General features: G+C 44.5%; 1 protein-coding gene across 1 annotated transcript in view; it reads right to left on the reverse strand.

The window, feature by feature from the left end:
• The window catches only part of TMEM55A (transmembrane protein 55A), a 51,581-nt gene that overhangs the window by 12,871 nt on the left and 19,384 nt on the right, over positions 1-19,326 (reverse strand). Inside the window, exon 5 of the mRNA XM_019550338.1 lies at positions 11,291-11,343. Within this exon, the coding sequence (XP_019405883.1) occupies positions 11,291-11,343 (53 nt within the window). The remainder of the gene's footprint in view (positions 1-11,290; positions 11,344-19,326) is intronic.

The following is a 19,326-nucleotide window of genomic DNA, read 5'->3' on the forward strand; positions in this document are numbered from 1 at the left end:
GATGCTTATCTTGCTGGGATCCTATGACCCCAGCTGACTTCCTGCCCTTTGGGCAGGGGGCTGGACTCGATCTCCCGAGGTCCCTTCCAGCCCTAATGTCTATGAAATCTATGAAATACCCTGAGGAATGAAGTTGACCCACCACCATTTTCTTAGAGGTGTCTACTGTGCCTAATATTGTACTGGCATCCATTCACTGTTACTAATGAATTTTATGAAACAATTAATTTTTAGAAATGGAAAAATTTCCTACAGAAAAATAAAGCACTGGAAAATTTTCCAACTCAGATCTCTGCAATGAGGTAAAATTCCTTCCTGACCCTAAATATGGTTACTGATCTGACCCTGGGGAGAGGGGAAAGACCCTCTAGCTAGGAACCTCAGCTTCCTAACAGAACCAGCACACCCCAGTTGAAGTCCCCATCCTTACCTGTAGCCAATACCCAATGCCTCTGGGGAGGCTTAAAAACATCTTGGTATGTATAGCACAAGTGTGTGGGAGGGGGTGGGGAGGGGAGAAACCAGTAAAGTCTAGAAGCATAGGAAATACCCATAGTGGAAAATAAGCATAGCAAACATCTTCCCTGAATAGCAGCTGTCCAACCTCTTCTTGAACACCTCCAGTGAGGGGGAGTCCACAACTTGCCTAGGCAGTCTACTCCACTGCTTCGCTATTCTCACAGTGAAGAAGTTTTTCCAGATATCCAATCTAACAGTTTCCATGTTCCCCAGCTACCATACCATCCCTTTTAACATTTAGTTGAATCACTCAACCAATCCATCTATTTGGGGATGGTAAACTGAGGTCTTTGCTTAATGGATCCAAGGCCTCCTACAACTGTGACATAAATATGGTGCTCTCCTGGGGAATCCCTACCAAAAAATAAATGTTAATAAATGTTGAAGTGACTGTTTAAGCCAAGGCCGAATAGATGATCACTGCTTCTAGGTATCAGTTACCATAGTTTAGCGGGACAGGAGTAAAACAGCAACAGTTGGCATTTGGCTTCAGCAGCCCAAATAAGACCAATCCCACCCACTCAAATATATTGCTGACCTGGGCTGGGTACTAACTGGGTTCTCTGTGGGCCTGGGCCCAACTAGCTGGCACTCTGGGCAGGACACGCAGCAGTCTTTGATGTTTTGGTAGACTCCTAGCCAGAATTTCATAGAACACCCTCTCATGTCTTCTCAGTCCCCAAGTGACCTGCCCATGGTATGCAGGGGTCTAACTTTAACACTTGGTTTTATTACTGCTTTGGCACCAACAGCGTATACCATTATGTCCCTATAGCTTTGTGTCTCACAGCTCTCATTAGGAGGTCCTCTTGTAACACAAAATGAGGATCCTGGGAAGATAAAGCTGGGGTCTATCATGACCCTGCTGGCACAGAACAACCATACAGAACAGAAGAGAGAGAATCCTACGTTGTCTTTGAATAATATCTGGACCTTCTCCAACCTACTCCAGGTCTCCTCCCTCCAATTCTTGATGGCTCCATGGGGTTTTGGGTCTCCTGAACTTTCCCCAGGTTGTTTAGATCACATAATATGCTAATGCCTTTCTCCAAATGTCTCCTATGGTCCCCCCCATCTTGCACCTACATCTCTCCTGGCCCTCACGCATTCCTGGCAAGATCTGGGATGGGCTTCAAAGTGCTCACTGGGACTGTGGGGTATAGCCTACCATCCCTATGGATACACATTACACAGATATACTCTGCTGTTGGAACGTTGGGATCCACAAACAACTGATGTATAAAAAAAAAATAAATCTGTCCAGACCTCAACTCTACTAGTCCCATGACTTTGAATGGCACCATGCGACACTTAACATCTGGTCCCAGACAAGATTCGAGGGAAGGGAGGAAGAAGGGAAAAAGAGGGCTTATCTGCTTTAGGGCCTATTCCCCACCTGCAAAGTCTGTCTGTTGCTTACATAGTGGAGCATGTTACCCTGCCACTGAACCTCCTCTGGATTCACACCTGGACTCCAATTTAAAAAGTTTCAGCCACTGTTGCTTGCCACTATGTACCAGAATAATTTTCAAGAGGATGGTAGAACAAGGAACAGTGTTTCTGATGCTCTTATGCTACTGATTACAAAACCTTGTTTTACTAGACCACTTGGAGGATTCCCTATTGGGAATGTTACCACTCATCTAAAGTTATCCTGTTGGATCCACTGATCTCTAGGAAGAAAACTAGACACAAAACACACTTCAGACCTGGTCAAAAACTCATTACAGATAAGATTATCTGATCATGACAAAAAAAGATGCATTAACATCCTGCATTTCCAACCCCATCACAAAGCATTCCCAGAGATAAGAACCAAGCCAGAGACCATCTAAAATTGCCCAGTATTGCCACAGAAGACACAGGATCCAAAGAAAGCACTTCAAAATGTGTTAGCACCATTCCACACTATGGAAAAGAGTCTGCACTAAGCAGCTTTGGGTTGCATGAACTGGTGCAATACAGGTGTGCACAGTGTTCCTGCCAATCACAATTACAGGTAGAGCTCCCCGGGGAGGGAGTAAGGAAGTAAAACATGGTTGGTAAGCACATACACCTTGGATAGACAGTATCCATACATTAAACACACTAGTGGAGATAGGATCAAAAAGGACATGGTCCCCTTTTGAACAACTAGCAGCCATGGGGGGGTGAGGAACAATTTTTGTTGTGCTTTGCCACACCACAGCTTGGCTCCATACAAGTCTTACTACTCTACAGACTGAAGCTAAAGTACTAGTCAATGTTGGGAATAGGCTTTCACTAGGGAAAAGCATTATAAAATAACATTTGCCAATGCAGGACTATAGATAGAAATGTTGCTGAGGAAAAATGGGAGCACACTTAATTCTATTGAAATGTACTGAATCTGTAAAGAAACTGGAAGGGCCAGAAATGGAAATTATAAATGTTTGAGTGAAATACATGGATTGCCCATTCTAAGTATGAATGGTTTGCATGTTTGTTAGCACCTCCTGAAACAACCTCTGGCATACATGATACAGGCAGCTGCTGTGTGAGGCACATGGCAGATCAGGAAGGGAACAGGCGGGACACTGGCAGATGGGACAGAAAGCAAAGCAGCAGATTGGGCATGGAGCACAAGGTAAGAAGCAGCACATCAGATCAGGAAAGGGAAGGGGCTCAGAGTGGCACTTGGGGGAGTGGGATTAATTTAGAATTACAGAAAAATTAGGGTTGGAAGGGATCTCAGGAGGTCATCTAGTCTAGTGGTTCTCAACCCTTTTGGATTCCAGGGCCCCCTCACTACTGGCCTGCAGCCCCCTAGCCCTGCCAGTGTCCCTAACTCCCAATCCCCTACCCCTCCAGCCCTACAGGTGCCCTTCACTCTCAACTTGCAGCCCCCTGGCCCTGCCAGTGCCCCTCACTCCTGACCCGCAGCCCCCCCCCCCCCCATCTCCAGCACCACAATGTGTGGGTCAGAGTAGGGGTATGGCCCAGGCACTGCTGCTCCCCTCAGGCCACCCATGCTGTCCCTCACTCCACCTCCCCTCTGGTGGCCAGAGGATTAGGGCAACACAGCCCCCCGCCCAGTCCATTACTCACCGCATGGCTGGTGGTATGGCTGGTGCAGGGCAATGAGTCTTGGTGCCCTGCTCCACATGGTAGCTTGTTATATTTTATGCTTTGAAGTTGCACCTCCTTATAGAGTGGTGAATTATAGTATTGTTTATATTTAGCCTTATTTAATCATTGCTGCTTAAGTTTTGTATAGCCTCATTAATTTTTTAGTTTATTAGCTGGCCATGAGTTATTTTTGTAGAGTTCATAGTGCTCATTATAATATATCTTTTCTTTTTATCACTGTGAGAAGTTCTTTTAATATAACACAGCATGGCCTTGTTACCAGCTCAGATGAACTGAACTTGGCACTAACCAGCTTAAATCAGAGGGATGAAAGGATTGGATATGTTAATGAAAAGTGATAAGGGCAATGACAAAGTTCAAAGTAAGATACCAGAAAAAGGCCAAATGAAAAGGTGTGCTTGCGATGGGTCTGTTGAACAAAGGAACATACTAAGAGGATAAAAATATGGACAATATGCTGACTGCAGCAAGACCAATCCAAAAGCAAGGAGTCATCAACAGGAGTGAAGTTGAAAAGCATGAAAGGGGGACAGCAAGAAAGTTAGATGTTACTGTCATAATACTTATCTGAACCCTCCCAGCCAATGGCACACCCTTTGACTTCAGGAACTGAGCAGCTGTCTTTTCTGTTGAGCAAAGTAACATCTGGGATTGGGTGAGATTATAGTACTGAATGTTTTTCTCTCTGAATAAAAAAAAAACTGTTTACTAATAAAGTTAACTTGGTGTCCTAAAATCAAAGTCTATCTGTGTTTGTATTTCACATTCCTTTTAAGGGTTAATAGTGTTGTAACAATCTCTAAGCACTATCTGTTTCAGTGTGCTAATAGCACACCTGTGTCTGGTCCCACCAGGTGGACTGTGGAGGTGGCTCCTGCCCAAAACTGGACAGAATTTGTGGCATGCCTGCCAAAAAGGTAGGTCTCCACCTGTCTTGAAACATATTTCACGTTTCCTGGTATATGATCAAGAAATGGCCCTGGAAATAATATTATAATACCTGAACTCTGTGTATGAAGATGAAAAGAAAAAAATATGTTTCCTTTGGATCTTGATACAACTAAAACGTTCATTTCTAAAAGGGAAAGTATACAAGAGAAAGCAAAAGCTGAACAAGCTGTGTCATATGACTCAAGTTCACAAACTGCTGAATTAAAAGCACAGCAAGGTTTCACATGTTTAGCGTGTGACTAGAATTCTTGAAATGTTCTTCTTGGAAAGCTTTCAAATGGATTGCTTTAAGAGGCTTTACATCACTCGTGTTTATCCACAAGGGATTTCCAAATTCTCCCAACATAGGGAAGGGGTCCTCAAGCTAATACACTGCCTTGTGACACAACCAATTTTAGCTATATCTTGAGATGCAAGAGTTGAAATTATGCAGCAAGCTAGTGGTGAATGCCTCCTTCGCAGGCCATAAAAAGTGACTCTGCATGCTAACTGTTCCCCCAAGAATGCTTCAGTGTAGAAGCCTCACCTCACAAATGTTTAAAACAGTGCAAGTGCAAGGTCCTATTAACCATCCCCACATTTTTAACAAAGAAGGTAAGTACTACCTATTATTTCCATGCCAGGATATATACACATTCCATATAAATCATAGTATGGCCAAATTAATACAGGGGGAGGGGGGAAGATTGTACTTCTAAGGTTTCTATGTCTTGCGTTCTTGATTTTGCAATCTTAGCACTACAACACTGTTTGGGATTTATTTTTCCATATTCCTTCCCCTCCTCTAAATGAAGAAAGATAGGGAGACTCGGAGCCAGAGATGAAGCTACTACATTGCACAACATTTTATGGGACCAAAAAAACAAACAAAAAAACCCCAAACAAATTAGCTAAGTGAAACTATACAGCAGGCAATATTAGAAAGCAAAACCCCCCAGAACAACTTAGGCACAGAGAGGTTAAGGGTCCAAGGCCACATAAACATTCCGCAGTAAAGCTACTTGATAGATGTAATGACTAATGTTAGAATATACTTTACACACAAGTGACGTGAATACTAGAAAATATTAATCCTATCCCATGTGACAGAACCACCTGAAGAGCAGCAACTTAAACAATATTTCAGAATGTGTTCATGTAAAAAAAACAAACAAAATTTAAAGCCCAGTTTGTCCCCAAGTCCATTTAAACTAGACCTATTATTAGTGGAAACTAGTTCCATCACAGTTACCCCATAATTGGCTAGAATTCATAGTTTCATAGTCGGTAGGGTCGGAAGATGATCTGCTCAGGTCCCAAGTCCAACCCCCTGTCATGGCAGGAAAGAGTGCTGCGGTCAAATGACCCCAGCAAGGTGTTTGTTCAGCCTTGTCTTAAAGACCATCAAGGTAGGAGCCAGCACCACTTCGTTTGGAAGTTGGTTCCAGATCCTAGCCATCCTGACAGTGAAGTAGTGCCTCCTGATGTCTAATCTGAATTTACCCTCTGCCAGCTTGTGACCATTATTCCTGATCACTCCTGGTAGTGTTCCAGGGGGAACAGGGACTCGCCCAGTGCCTGCTGGTCCCCTCTGACTAGTTTGTAACAGGCCACCAGATCCCCCCTCAGCCTTCTCTTGTGGAGGCTGAACAGGTTCAGGTCCTGTAGTCTCTCCTTGTAGGGCCTGCCCTGCCGCCCCCTGATCATGCGAGTAGCCCTCCTCTGGACCTTCTCCATGTTGTCCACACCCCTCCTGAAGTGCAGCGCCCAAAACTGGATGGAGTACTCCAGCTGCGGCCTGGACAGTGCTGCGTAGAGGGGGAGGATCACCTCCTTGGATCTGCTTGAGATGCATCTGTGGATGCATGACAAGGTGCAACTGGCCTTCCTGACTGCATCCCCACACTGCCGGCCCATGTTCATCTTGGCATCAATGATGACTCCAAGATCCTTTTCTGCCTGTGCACTGACGAGAAGGGAGTTCCCCAGCCTGTAGGTTTCATGCTAGTTAGTAGCCTCATACTACAAGTAGTCCAGAGCTTTACAGAAAAGTAGGACATGCTCCAGATACCTGCCATAACCTGTGTTAAGAAATTGGAAGTATGTCACTGGGGTGAAAGGACAACTGAAGAATGGATGACCAGAAGAATCTTTTCATTAAATGGTAATGAGAAAGGGAACATATCTGGAACTTAAAACAGGGACATTCAGAGAACAACCAAGATGGATGGGGAAAGCACAGCTTCCCTCATGCCATAAATACATCACCTGAAAGCACAAGAAGGATTTAGTGTAGGCAGGACTCGAAGAATCTGAACTGTGTTGTTAAAGTGTCATTTTTTCACTTTCAAAATATTAGGAGCGTCAGAACTCCCTCCACCCCCTTGGACAAACAGGGAAAGTAAGTTCAAGACTTACATAAAAAGGGCAAGGGCACTGAATTATTAACAAAGACCTACTCTTCATAATAGTAGGTCAGACACAGGAGATAAACCTGTTTATCACCACACTAAAGACTTCTGAGCAGTCTGAATAAAAAAGACTCCCCACCCCCACCAACTCTTCTAAGCTTTCTTCTTCACTGACTTATTTCATAATCTTACCATTTCGAAAGTTGCTTAAATATTTTCCAGGAAGAAGATGAGGGAGGGGGGGTAGGCTGGGGAGGACACAGGAATTTTAATGAGAACTGAATACTGTATATGAGCAGAGGAAATATTGATGCTCCCCTGTCCCAGCTTTTGGAGTGAAGATTTAAAAGATCCTATCTATAGGCACAGCCAGGATTTTGTAAAGGGGAGTGAAAAAGCAGTGACTGCAGGGGGGGCTGCACCCCAACCCCACTGGGGTAAGTATGCCACACCAAACAAGCAAATACGGGATTTTTAGTCTGACAGGTAAGAACCTCCACTGCTCCCCGCCAGCACCTCCGCCATGCTCAGCAATACCTCCTCTCCTATCCACCCTGCCCCTGTTCTAGCTGGGCCTGCATAGGAAACCAGGCTCAGCCAGGAACAGAGGCAGTGGTAGGTGGATTCAATCTCCTGAGCCTGCTCCCATGCCAACAAGGAACACCAGGGGAGCGGGGGGGATTTGGTCAGGAAAGAGGAACCCACCTGCCACCACTGCTGGCCCAAGCTGAGACCAATCTCCCAAGCAGCCTAGATGGAACTGGGTAGGAACACAGCTACCCCCACCTGCCCTACCCAGGGCAGCCAGAGACAGTGGGAACAACAGGGGCAGGGAGGGGAGGGGAGAGAAGGGGACCCTGGGGACATGCTGTTGAGCAGAGGGGAAGTGAGGGACAGAGTCTTATCTGATTTGCTGCTCCTGTGGCCTCAAATGAAGTGGGGAGGGGACGCGTGCACTGCATCCCCTCTGCATCTGTCCCATTCCTACCTACCGTACTAACAACATACAAAAAGGTACATACTCCTTCCCTCACCAAGGCTATAGTTGACACTATAAAAGCACTGGGACAGAGTCACTACTCTCAGTTATATTTGGAGATCCCATTGGATCGCTTACATACGTTGGACCTCAACCATTTACATAAGCAAGAGCCACTAAACATTTGAAGCTTTTATTACAGCTCCTTTGTTAAGCCATTTTCAACAGATAAACTGACACAAGTAGCACTATGCATCAAGTTGATTACTTTCAAAATTGAGCTGTTAATCTACGTTATTTCTTACAAGCTAATGATTTTGCTCTCTGCATCTATATTATGAGTGGTCTCATTCTCTTCAGAAGTTACCTTGCAGGCAGTCTATATAAAGGAATAACTCAACCACTCAAAAAATCTTAATGTTAAAACTTGTGACAGCAACTAAAGGGGTGACATAGTAGTTACACAGACGTAAACAGATACCATACCCAGATGTAAAATAAGGACCTACTTAAAATCACAACAAGAAAAAGGTTTTTTGCAGCCTGCTCACAGCATGTAGAGCTGATTTCTCAGGCATTTCACAGTGGTCCTGCTCCTTGGTGCTGCTTGGCAGAAAGGCTCCATGGAGAAGGCAGATGGGATGAGGGGGTGGCCACCATCTTGATTGCTGGATGCCCTTTGGGCCACCCTGCCCCTCGGCACTGACTGGCTGAGAGTCTGGCAGGGAAGGAGGGAGAAGGGGGCAGCCATCATCTTGTCTGCTGAGCTTCATGCCCACTCACCAGTCAGTGCCTTCCCCTCCCAGCAGCAAGGACTACTCGCTTCCAGTAGGGAGTTGGCATATTATTTTTATTAAGTTTTTTGTTGTTGTTTTGATTTTGCAGATTTCATGGGCAATCCCAGATTTCACAGTTTCCACGTAATCTGCAAAACCGTGAATTAAGTATGTTCCTAGACTTAAAATGTTGTTTTTGAAAGTCACTGATTCATTACATTTGTGTTCCAAAAGCATTTGGTGCGATTCTAGCTTTACACAAATTGGCTGTGTCCAGATGAGCAAGGGCATGCACTTGCAGCAGCACAGACTTGTGCTGCTACTTTGTGCCTCAGCATACTCCCCTACATGTGCACTTTGTTGCAGGACAAATTGCCCTGCTGTGAGCCAACTGCTCTTGCCCAGCTCCTCCCAGGTCTCTGCGTGCTGGGGCACAAATGGAGCATCGAGACACTCTTGTTGCCGGACAGAATGTCTCCCTGGAAGACCAAGCCTTCACTTCTCCCAATACATGCTACGGTAGAGTGCTCCGCTTCACTTTTTTCCTGGAGCTTTTTTGGTAGCAAATTTCACCCCACAACTCTGTAGATTTCCAGTGCAGGGCACATTTTAACATACCCATGCACTTGGTGGTGCCACAAACCACATGCCTCTGCTCATCTGGACATGGCCATTTTGTTTTTCCTCTGTTTCTCTAGGCCTCACCTTTAGTTCTTTTATTATGTACACACTTCAGAAACCCCAAAGATTTTACTAGCCAGATTCTGGCCCCCAGATGTGTGTGCAAATCATTTGCAGAGTTATACAGAACCTAAAAAGAAACCATTTGCAAATATATTTACACGTGTATTTATGTGTGCTGATGTTACTCAGAAGAATAATTCTGAACAAAGAATGATTCTTTCTTGCCCAAACACAATATTCACCTTCCTAAAAAGTTGAGTAAACAACATGCCAGCTAGGCTACATAAAAAATTGTGTCCACAACCGCATGAATGGGGAAAACACTCTTGCTAACAAGTCAAGGTGGACAGGACAAGGAAAAGGAACAAGAACAAGGAAAGTAGCAGGTTCTTGCTCTAATTAGATATCATTTGAATAGCCTGACATGGGAAAAGGAGGACAAAACAGAGAACAGAAGAGGAAGGAGGGCTGCAACAAAAAGCTGAGGTTCCACCCCTTCCCCTTGCCCTGTTTTGTTAACTTGAACTAAAAAAAAATGTGCCTGTTTAAAATAAATATTTAGATAGCCTGTGTTTTAAGGACAATGTCAGGAAAAAAGGAGGTCTTGAAGATCTACTGTGGAATACAGTGTGCTATATTTTAAAGCTAAATGTGATTAATGTTAATACTTAGACCTGAAGAGAAATGCTGGATATACTTACTGCTAACATAGACAGGACTTTGTTTCTTGAGTACAAGAACTGATACAGGCTCTACAGTTTATCTGGCCTAAACCAAGTAGTGTCTGCTAACCCATGCACAATCATTCATTTTTTTCATCATGCTCCCCTGACTCAAGATTTCCAAAAGCATCCTCCCAAACTGGCAATTCTTCCTCAATAACTTCAGTGATAGGTGAAAAGTAAAATCACTTTTGAAAACCAGACCACTCACATAGAAAGGATGGTCAGATAGATAAGTATCTACGTTTTTATATGATACACACCTGGGTCAGTGGCTCTTCCCTTTCAATGCAAAGGTGTTGTTCCCATGATCAGGACCAGCATAAAACAAATCAAGGAAAGAGAGGAACCTCCACATAAAATAGGAATCAAGTTTCCAAAGCAACTTGATTTCATGTGTTTTATGCCATATACTTGTGATCATCTTGTTTTGTACACATTCTAGGCACTGTTGGGAACATACATTTTATCTTCAAATGTTTCAAAATATTACTAACCCCATTTAACAATTGCAAAATTTAAGCCTGCTTTCTATTTTTTGTTGTTGTTGTTAATATATGTTTTATTACTTTCACTCTCCTTCTTGGCACAGTCTCCCACTCCTTACCAGGTTAGAATTTAGTCTCCAGTTAGTTGCATACAGTGAGCAAAGAAGACACTAAACTTGAATTAGTTTTTTTGGGGACATGAAGGAAGCTTAAAGTGCATTACAAATGAATAAATAAATACAGGATAGCTTTTATTTCTTGTGTCCACTGTCCCAAAGTGAAGGCAAACTACATATTTAACCATGACATCCTGATTAATTGAATGAAATGATAACATTCTAAGGACATCTTATTAAAAAGAATCTGAATTGCTGCTAGGTTTTAGTAATCTATTTATTCCTGCTATTAGCAGAATATTTTCTACCCTGACACTAACAATCAAATAATTTACAAATCAAACCTATATATTAAAGCTACTTCTCAAGAATTAAAGCTACTTCTCAAGAATTAAAGCAGACAATTCTCAGATCCATGCCTGTGTATTCTCAGATCCATAGAGAAAAATATCTGTAAACAGATTGTTCTTAACCAATAACATCTGATATATGCTTAGCAGTTTTAAATTGGTTTCCAAAGAACCTCTCAACAATATTAGCATTTTTAGGCAACTTACATTTTTTTGCAGTGCGGGCATTTTGCCAGAGTGTTAAACCTCAGTTCCATCCACTGTGGAAAAAAAGAGAGAGAAAAGAAAGATGCTGAAAAAACAAAAAAACAAAAACCCAAACAAAAACAAAACACAGCCCTGAGAAAACGTCTATTTTACTTCATATTACATGTCACTAGGGATCACTGTGAAAACATTTCGCTTCTCATGCTTCAAGCCGACTTGCTTCCTTCCGTAAATGGAATGCCCTTTTGCCATCTACAAAGTTGTACTCCTTGGATTAGGATGCCCATGTGAAATAATTTCCCATGACATGCCTAACTGTTAGGAGGTTGTTTGACGTAGCATGGGTCCCATTTACAGGCAGCAGCAAAAGCAATGCAGTACAGCTAATAAAGTAATTTATCTTAATTCTATGACTTTGGACGCTGTCTGAACCAGAACAAATATTTTCTTTGGAATCATCACACAACCTTGGTCTTCCAGAAACATACAAATGCAGACCCTAATAACACTTTTCTTTCCTTTTACCCTTTAACTTCTTTTCTTGATGCGCCCGTCCCATGGGAAAGTGGGGCTGGGACTGGGCAGGAATTAGGAGGGAGTGGAGCAGAGCCAGGATTGAGCCCAGGGCCTTCTGCGCCCATGCAGACACCCTTTCCCACACCCGTTCCCTTGCACCAGAGAGCCTCGTGAGCCACCACCTCCCAGTCCTGCACCGGCCCCAGACCCACACTGCCTGGGGAGATGTGGAGCCAGGAGCCAGAATGAGACCAGGCCTGGCTGCACTGCCAGGCCACCCCCGGCACCCCCACACCTACCCCGAGTTGTCCCCGGGAAGATCTCAGCACAATCCAGCAGCTCTTCCAGACACACTGCACAGGGGAACTAGGGGAAGTTCCATAGGGAGCCATGACCCAGCTGGACCAGGTCATGGGACAATTGGAGCCTGGCAACTCGTCCAGAGTTAGTGCAGCGCTGGGAAGTCAGGGTGGTGGGGCCCAGGCCCTCCCCCACTCCAATCTTTGCACAGGGCAAGGGCAGGCGCAGTTGGGTTCAGCCTCTGTTTCCTGCCTCTATATCTCACTCCCACCACTGTTTTGAAAGCAGTGACAGCAGCCAAACAGAGGCCAGGAGCAAAGAGCCCAGCTAGCAGCTGTGGCCCACCCTTGCCCCATGCAAAGTTCAGGGGGGGGGCACATGCCCCCCCCCCCCCAGCTCCCTGGCACCAGATCTCTCGAGGAGCTGCTGGGCTCCGACTGTCTCATGACCCAGCCCAGCCAGGGCTCTACTCACTGTGAGTGCGGCCCTGGTCAGGCCGGATTGTGGGACAATCCCCACAGTGCAGGAGGAAGCAGGGCAAGGGTGAATGGATTCGCCTTGCCCCTACCCCACTCTCTTCTGCACTGTGGGGGTCTCAATCTGCCCCCACCCCCCAAAGCCCAGGCAGTGATAAAGATTGAAAGAAACTTACCTGCCTGCAGCTGGCCAGCTGCAAGTACACAGGGTACCCGAGTATGCCCCCTCTACCTTACAGCCCTATCTGCTGCCATGTGTTTGGGGGGGGGGGGGAAGTGAGCCCTGTTAGTCCCCCTTCCGCTGCCTATGACCATGACATTTCCTAGCACCTTTTAAAAAACTTAATTTAATATTAGCAAAGCAGATGTGCACTACACATTTGGAATACTCCTTATTGAAAATAAAAGTAAAAATTAACTCGAGATAATGCCTTTACTAAAGGTAGCAATTTCCAACACAATCTACATGTTACACCTGAAAGAGCAGTAAAGACAATACCCGACTGTTTAAAAATACAGTGGCTGTTTCACTGGTTTTAAAAGTTGGGATAAGAAATGCAGTTCTGTGGAGAGTCTAACTGCAGTGAGCTAGAGCAGCATTTCTTAACCTGTGGGTCACAACCCAAAAGAGTGAGTTGCAAGAATATATGAAAGAGTCGCAAACAAAGTATGGGAAATCATGGCTTTTCCCTTGCAGGCTGGTAAAGTTCCAGCCTGCAAGGGGCTGCTTGGGTCCCTCTCTCCCCACATATACTCACACCCTGCCCCACACACTTTGGGCCTGGGGGCAGCAGGTTGGGACTGGCCATCGATGTTTACAAATGGGTTCTGGTACAAAAAACGTTGAAAACCACTGAGCTAGAGCAGGGGTTTTCACCCTTTTTGGGTCAGCGTACCCTGGCAGCTGGATGCAGAGCAGGGGGGGAGAGGCGGGGGGTGTGCAGCCAGATGCAGAGTGACAGCAGCCGCCGCATATGAGCTTCCCCCGCCTCCCACGTCCAGCCAGGTGAGTGATGCCTGTGTGACAACACAGCCTTCTGCATGGCAGAGCTCCATCCCTACCTGTCTGTATACACCCCCTAGAGCTTTCTCAAGTACCCCCTTGAGCTAGACAACCCCCGAGCTACAGAATCCTTGACAGACATGGGAGCATGCTCTATAGCACTACTTAGTCATCAGGAAAAAAAAAAAAAAAAGTGTTCAGACACTGCAAGTAAGAATTCACAATTATAACCAGAATAGGTTACCTATAACCTTACTGTTCCTCACATTCTCCACTTTTACACTAGAAACAGAGCAGTACTTAACAATTATTTCTAAAGAGAGGTAGCTTTTCAGTGTCCATCATGATTTTTTCCAAAACTTAAACAAGGGTCATGCTACAAAAAACCCTAGCCATTCTGAAACACAGATTTCAAATACCACTGTCTTGAACTGATCTAGCCCATATCCATGTAAAATCAGAACTAAATCTACTAAAACGAATAGTATCATATTGGTACAAATATAGTATTAAGAAGATCAAAACAGTCCCAATAATTGAATTACCAAGGTACCTCAAACAATATCAGCACAGTTGAATGCTCCTCTCACACCTAAGTAGGAGTTCCAAGGTGGAAAGGAATCAAACAGATTCTTGATCATCTCAAACAGATGGCATTTCTATCAATAAGCCACATAAATCCACCGACATACTTATCAGGTTGTCTTGCTTCTTGCATTTCAATTCCTGGACTACTTCTTTCAGGAGCGATAAAAATTCTTGCTATAGCACTAGTTCTATTTTATTCTCCCCCCTAGTAAAACTTTTTTGGGGAGAGAAAAGGAGAGGGGAGGGAGATCAAGTCTGATAACTGTACAGATATTTGGACACAGTTTTGTTTTTTTTTATAGAAACTATTTTGGTCTTAAACTTGTTTTATTGGAAGGTCACCAATGTCATTTTTTTATCTTCAGTGTAAATGCAAGATCACTTGTTGTCCTGTTTACAGTTCATGTTGGTAGCATATCCCTTTTCTGTTTCTGATTTGATGCTTTGATTGGTGACTTCAGCTGCATTTATTACATTTTCTAGCAGCTTCTGAAAGTGCTTCATTAGCTAAGTGAAGCATATGGTTATTCTGTAAAGTAGACCTCATAGATATCTTGGATCTAAATTTGAATAATCACTTCTTGCTTCCTCTGAAAACATGAACCCAAACTTTATTGACCATTTCAGCTGAAATATTTTGCTACAGGATATCACATTGACAACATTTTTATAGTGACTTAATGCAAAGTATTTAATTTATTACACTAAAATTAAAATTAAGTCTTGTTTTAGAGAATCCTGCGTTTGTGCCCTGAACTAGTCTAACTGGACATTCTACTTAGGTTCTGGCCCTGAAAAATATGTAAATGAGTAAATAGCTCAACTAAATTATTTATGTACTTAAAATTTGCCATATCAGTCTATAAAAAGACTCAACAGATCAAACAGAGGGTATAGGGAAGCACAAAAGAATCATTATTATTGAAAGTTGTCCATACATGTAAATATTAAAAAAAGTGAAAAGACAAAAGCACTGAACCGGCTCTATTATAATAGAAGTTAAACCACAATAAAATACATTTTATAATGATGTACTTTGCAGCCAGAAAAAGATCTCCACATACTAAATGTACTAACATGAGAGGACTTTCATTTACTAAGATAATAAAATCCCAGTGCACTCCATTTATCTGCATTTGGGTGGAATGCAAAATTTGCATGGCACAATTCTTGTCACAGTTTTTTGCCTATTACAAACAACATGGGCCATCTTCAAAACTACACCATCTGGCCTGCAGGGCTCCAAGAGGAGCTGTGAACTTGGAGAGAGTGGGGGCACCCAGAGGTGCAGCCACAGAAACCTGGGGTGTAATGGAGCCATGCTGGACATGCATGTTAGTGTCAAGCAGTGAACAACAAGCATTAAACCCTGCAGCTCCCTGATACCATGAGCTCTGCCACTGGTTTCAGATAAGGATCTGACCTGCTAGAAGCCCTGCAGTCTGGATCCAGCCAAGCAGGGCTGGGTGAATTTGGAACTGCTGGAATACTGTATAACAAATGCATTGTCTGCAGAGGAGTTCTCCAGACCCACTGAGTACTTTAATACATGGGCGCCAATCCCATCTGGTCCTGCAGGCTAGATGAGGGATGCCGGGCTGGTCCACAGCTGCTTCAAGGCCCAAAGACCCTATCCCCCTCCCTCAGCATCATCTAAACTGGCCTGGGCCCTGTGCTACGTGTGGTGAATATTCTAGAGCAACCAGAACAGGTGTCACATGCAGTGTAGTCCAGCCAAGAGTGCAATGCAGATCTCAGACCAGAGTAGGCATCATGCTGCATGCAGTGCCTGCCCTGGCCAGACTGCACCACACGTGGTACCCACAGTGGAACTGTGCCTACTCCAGCCAGTCCAGGATCCATACTACATGTGGCATGTGCAGGTACTACAGCTGGGGCAGGCACCGCATGAGGCCAGCATCCTGAACCCTGCCTGCAGGGCTGGTCCAGCATGCATCATGCCCTGTGTGGGTTTGTTAAGACTGAAGAGCAGCACCTGTGACAATGGCAGGGCATCCAGGTCACATCTGACACCATTGCTTTAATAGAATACTTAACTCCATAATTCATTAATCATTACTGGTCAATTTAATTTACAAGCTTCAAATAAGCAGTTCTCAACTGCTCATATTAGCTGTCAGAAACGCCTCCCAGCAGCTGGCTGGAATGACCCAGCTTGGGTCCAAGTTTGGCCAGCACCAGGAACCAGGCATCATTACTGCCGCTTCTCCTTACCAGCACACAAAGCTACCTGCTGTCTGGCCATGGCACAAGTGAAATCCCCTGCTGCCAAAGCCCCAGCTCCACAGGTCAGATCCAATGGTTTCCAGAGCTGGATCCAGTCCATGGGGTACAGACTACTGTTCCATGAACTAGATCTTGTCAACTTCATGATTTCTGCTATAGGCATAGGGTGCTCTGAGTAATACGATAACAAACCTTAAGGTCACAAAGTTGAGCCACAGGTTGTTCCTAGTTAGCAAGCACTGCTCATGTTAAGTTTGAAACAGGCGATGTAACTGTCTGTTTCGAAACTATGCATCTAAACAGAATATACTGTACAATGGCTTTCAGTTCTTGAAGCAGTATTTTCTTACATTTATACAAAACCAAGAATACTGGTTTATCTGTTGAATAATAATAATGTAGATTAAAGTAATTCAATTGCAACAGAAGCATTAATTTTTTTCCAGCTAAGAGTAAAAAGCATCACTTGGAGAGATGGATTAACATGGGTTATAGGTAGTTAAAAGCTGGCAGTATGAAGACAGAGGAAGAGAGGTCAATCTTGTAATTCCCAAAGCAGTCTTTGCAAATGACCAAACAACAATGCAAAAAAATCAAGCTAGTAGGCCTCATCAGCATCAGTCCCAGCTGGTGGAATTTAGAAAGAGATTAAGCTGGAGTGCAGGGATCCTGTAGGAGCCCCAAGTAACACAGAGGGAAGAACTGCACATTATCCAATTTTGTAATTTTGGACAAAGAGACAAACTTCTTGATGCATCTGAATCTGTATTTATCTGGGACTAGGTGGTTGGTTTGTTTTTAAAAACAGGCACATGCCTGCACTAGTATTTTAGTCAAAGACTTCTCCCCACTCCCATCCTCAGGTTCCTTCTAGACCAGAACACTGCAGAAGGAAGGCTATTCTTAGATCCAAAGCAGGAACACTAATTCTCTTTCAAAGATTAACTGCAAACTGGAAAGTCCAAGTCTTGCCACCCTCAGAAAACAATGCAAAACCCATCCATCTCCAACAGGTATCCCCTCCAGAATGATTACTATGATGTTTCACCTAGAAAGAACGATGACTACAATGTTTCACCGAGACTATAGAAGTGTAAACAGTCCCACTTACAAAGCAGTAAAACTACTGAAGGAACATAGTTACATAGTTCTTCTGAATGACAATGCTTTTCTTGTGTTCTATATGATGCCTACACATACTATAGCAACAAGAAATTAAATATATTTTTGTGTTAAGGTACTAAAAGGAGTTCTTGACACTTGAAATTCTCTCTCCTGTCTTGCACTCATCCATTTGAAGTTTCACAGAGTGAACTACTAGTGTAACTTAGTTAAAAGTTCACAACAGATTTTAAACAGGCCATGCGTGTCCTGAGCACATGAAAACACAGATGTGTCAGAAGAGCTCAGTTATTAAAATTAGATATCAAAGTGACATTCCTTTCATAATCTTGTTTAAGTTTGTGGACAGGAATATGCACCTGCAGAAAAACCCTTGAAGTTTTCCAGGCTGCCATCCACTGGAAAGTATGCTGTATGTGAAGTAATTAAAATCCTACTGAATGTTCCCACCTTCACATTTTAAAAATTCCTCTGCAGCAATATATTAAATTACGAGAAAGAACAAAATTAGAATGCCCTACTTACCAACTGCCTCTCTACCTACAGAAAGTGTCCATTAAAAAGAGAACAGGGGTCTAACAAAGCTACCTAGACAGGAGAGATTCAGACAACAAAAGTTTCTGGCCCCATTAACAGTCAATGGAAGAAGCCTCTTGAGAAAACTAGATAATGAAGGTTGTTGATAGCTAAGTACAACATTTAATGTATTTTGCTTAGTTTAACAAGTAACTAATCATGATTTTCAAAACTAAAGTCACCACTGGGTAAGGTAAGAATACCTCATCCAACGCTTAAGGTAGAGCCTGTAATTTGCGCTCATTTCAAGGGACTAATCCAAATTCCCAAGTTTGCCTCAGTAGATTTGATTTTCTGTTGGGAAACACCCTTTGTGTCATTAAAATTGAAATTTCTGATTAGACAATAATCCAATTCACAAAATGGATGTTCTGAAACACTAGAGGGGGATTTCAGAGACTCACGAGAATTTATTTCTGTTACAGATTTTTTTAGGTAAACAAACAGCCCATCTGAGGAGAGACAAGCGTTCCTACAGGAGCTGGCGGCATGGTGGAGTGCCATCATGATGGTGGGGACACAGAGGACGGGGGCGGGGGGAGGAAGAGGGCGAGGCCAGCACAGCTGGCCTGCCCTCTCTCCCTGCCCTACTCCCTGGAGGTGGAGGCAACGGAGTGGACCTGCCCAGCTCCTTGCAGGTGGCGACAGAAGTAGCAGGGGGACGAGGACACCGACGCTTGCCTCGGCTCGCCCCTCCCCCCTTCCGTCATCACTCCCTGCAGGGGTGATGTGGGATGACGTGGCAGCGGCAGGGGGGAGAAATAGCAAGCACACCGCAGCAGCAGCGCGGTGAGGAGGAGAGAGGCCTGGGCCCAAGGATTGGGAGAAACTGGGCCACAGCAATGGGGGCAGAAGCTGGGCTGGGCTGACCCGGCAGCAGCAGGTTAGGGGGGGAAGAGCAGGCTCGGAGCTGACGTGAGGAGGGGGGAAAGAGTGGGACCAAGCCCGAGCTGGGGGAGAAGTGGGCACACCATGGCAGTGGGGGGGAAAACAGCGGACCCAGCCCAACACTGCAGCAGCTGGGAGATGGCAGGGGCAAGCCTCCTCCCCACCTCAGGCCTAGTCCTAATCCTCCCCCAACCCCCCACCCCTGCATCAGCTTTGAGCCCACTCTTCCCAGGGTGATCATGGAACACCTGTAGATGCAGCCAGCCCTGCCGGCAGTGGGTGGCAAGCGGCGACTACCTGCAGGCACCGCCGACAGGCGC

Source organism: Crocodylus porosus, unplaced genomic scaffold, assembly GCF_001723895.1.
Source record: "Crocodylus porosus isolate Cpor-Errol unplaced genomic scaffold, CroPor_comp1, whole genome shotgun sequence".
Lineage (NCBI taxonomy): Eukaryota > Metazoa > Chordata > Crocodylia > Crocodylidae > Crocodylus > Crocodylus porosus.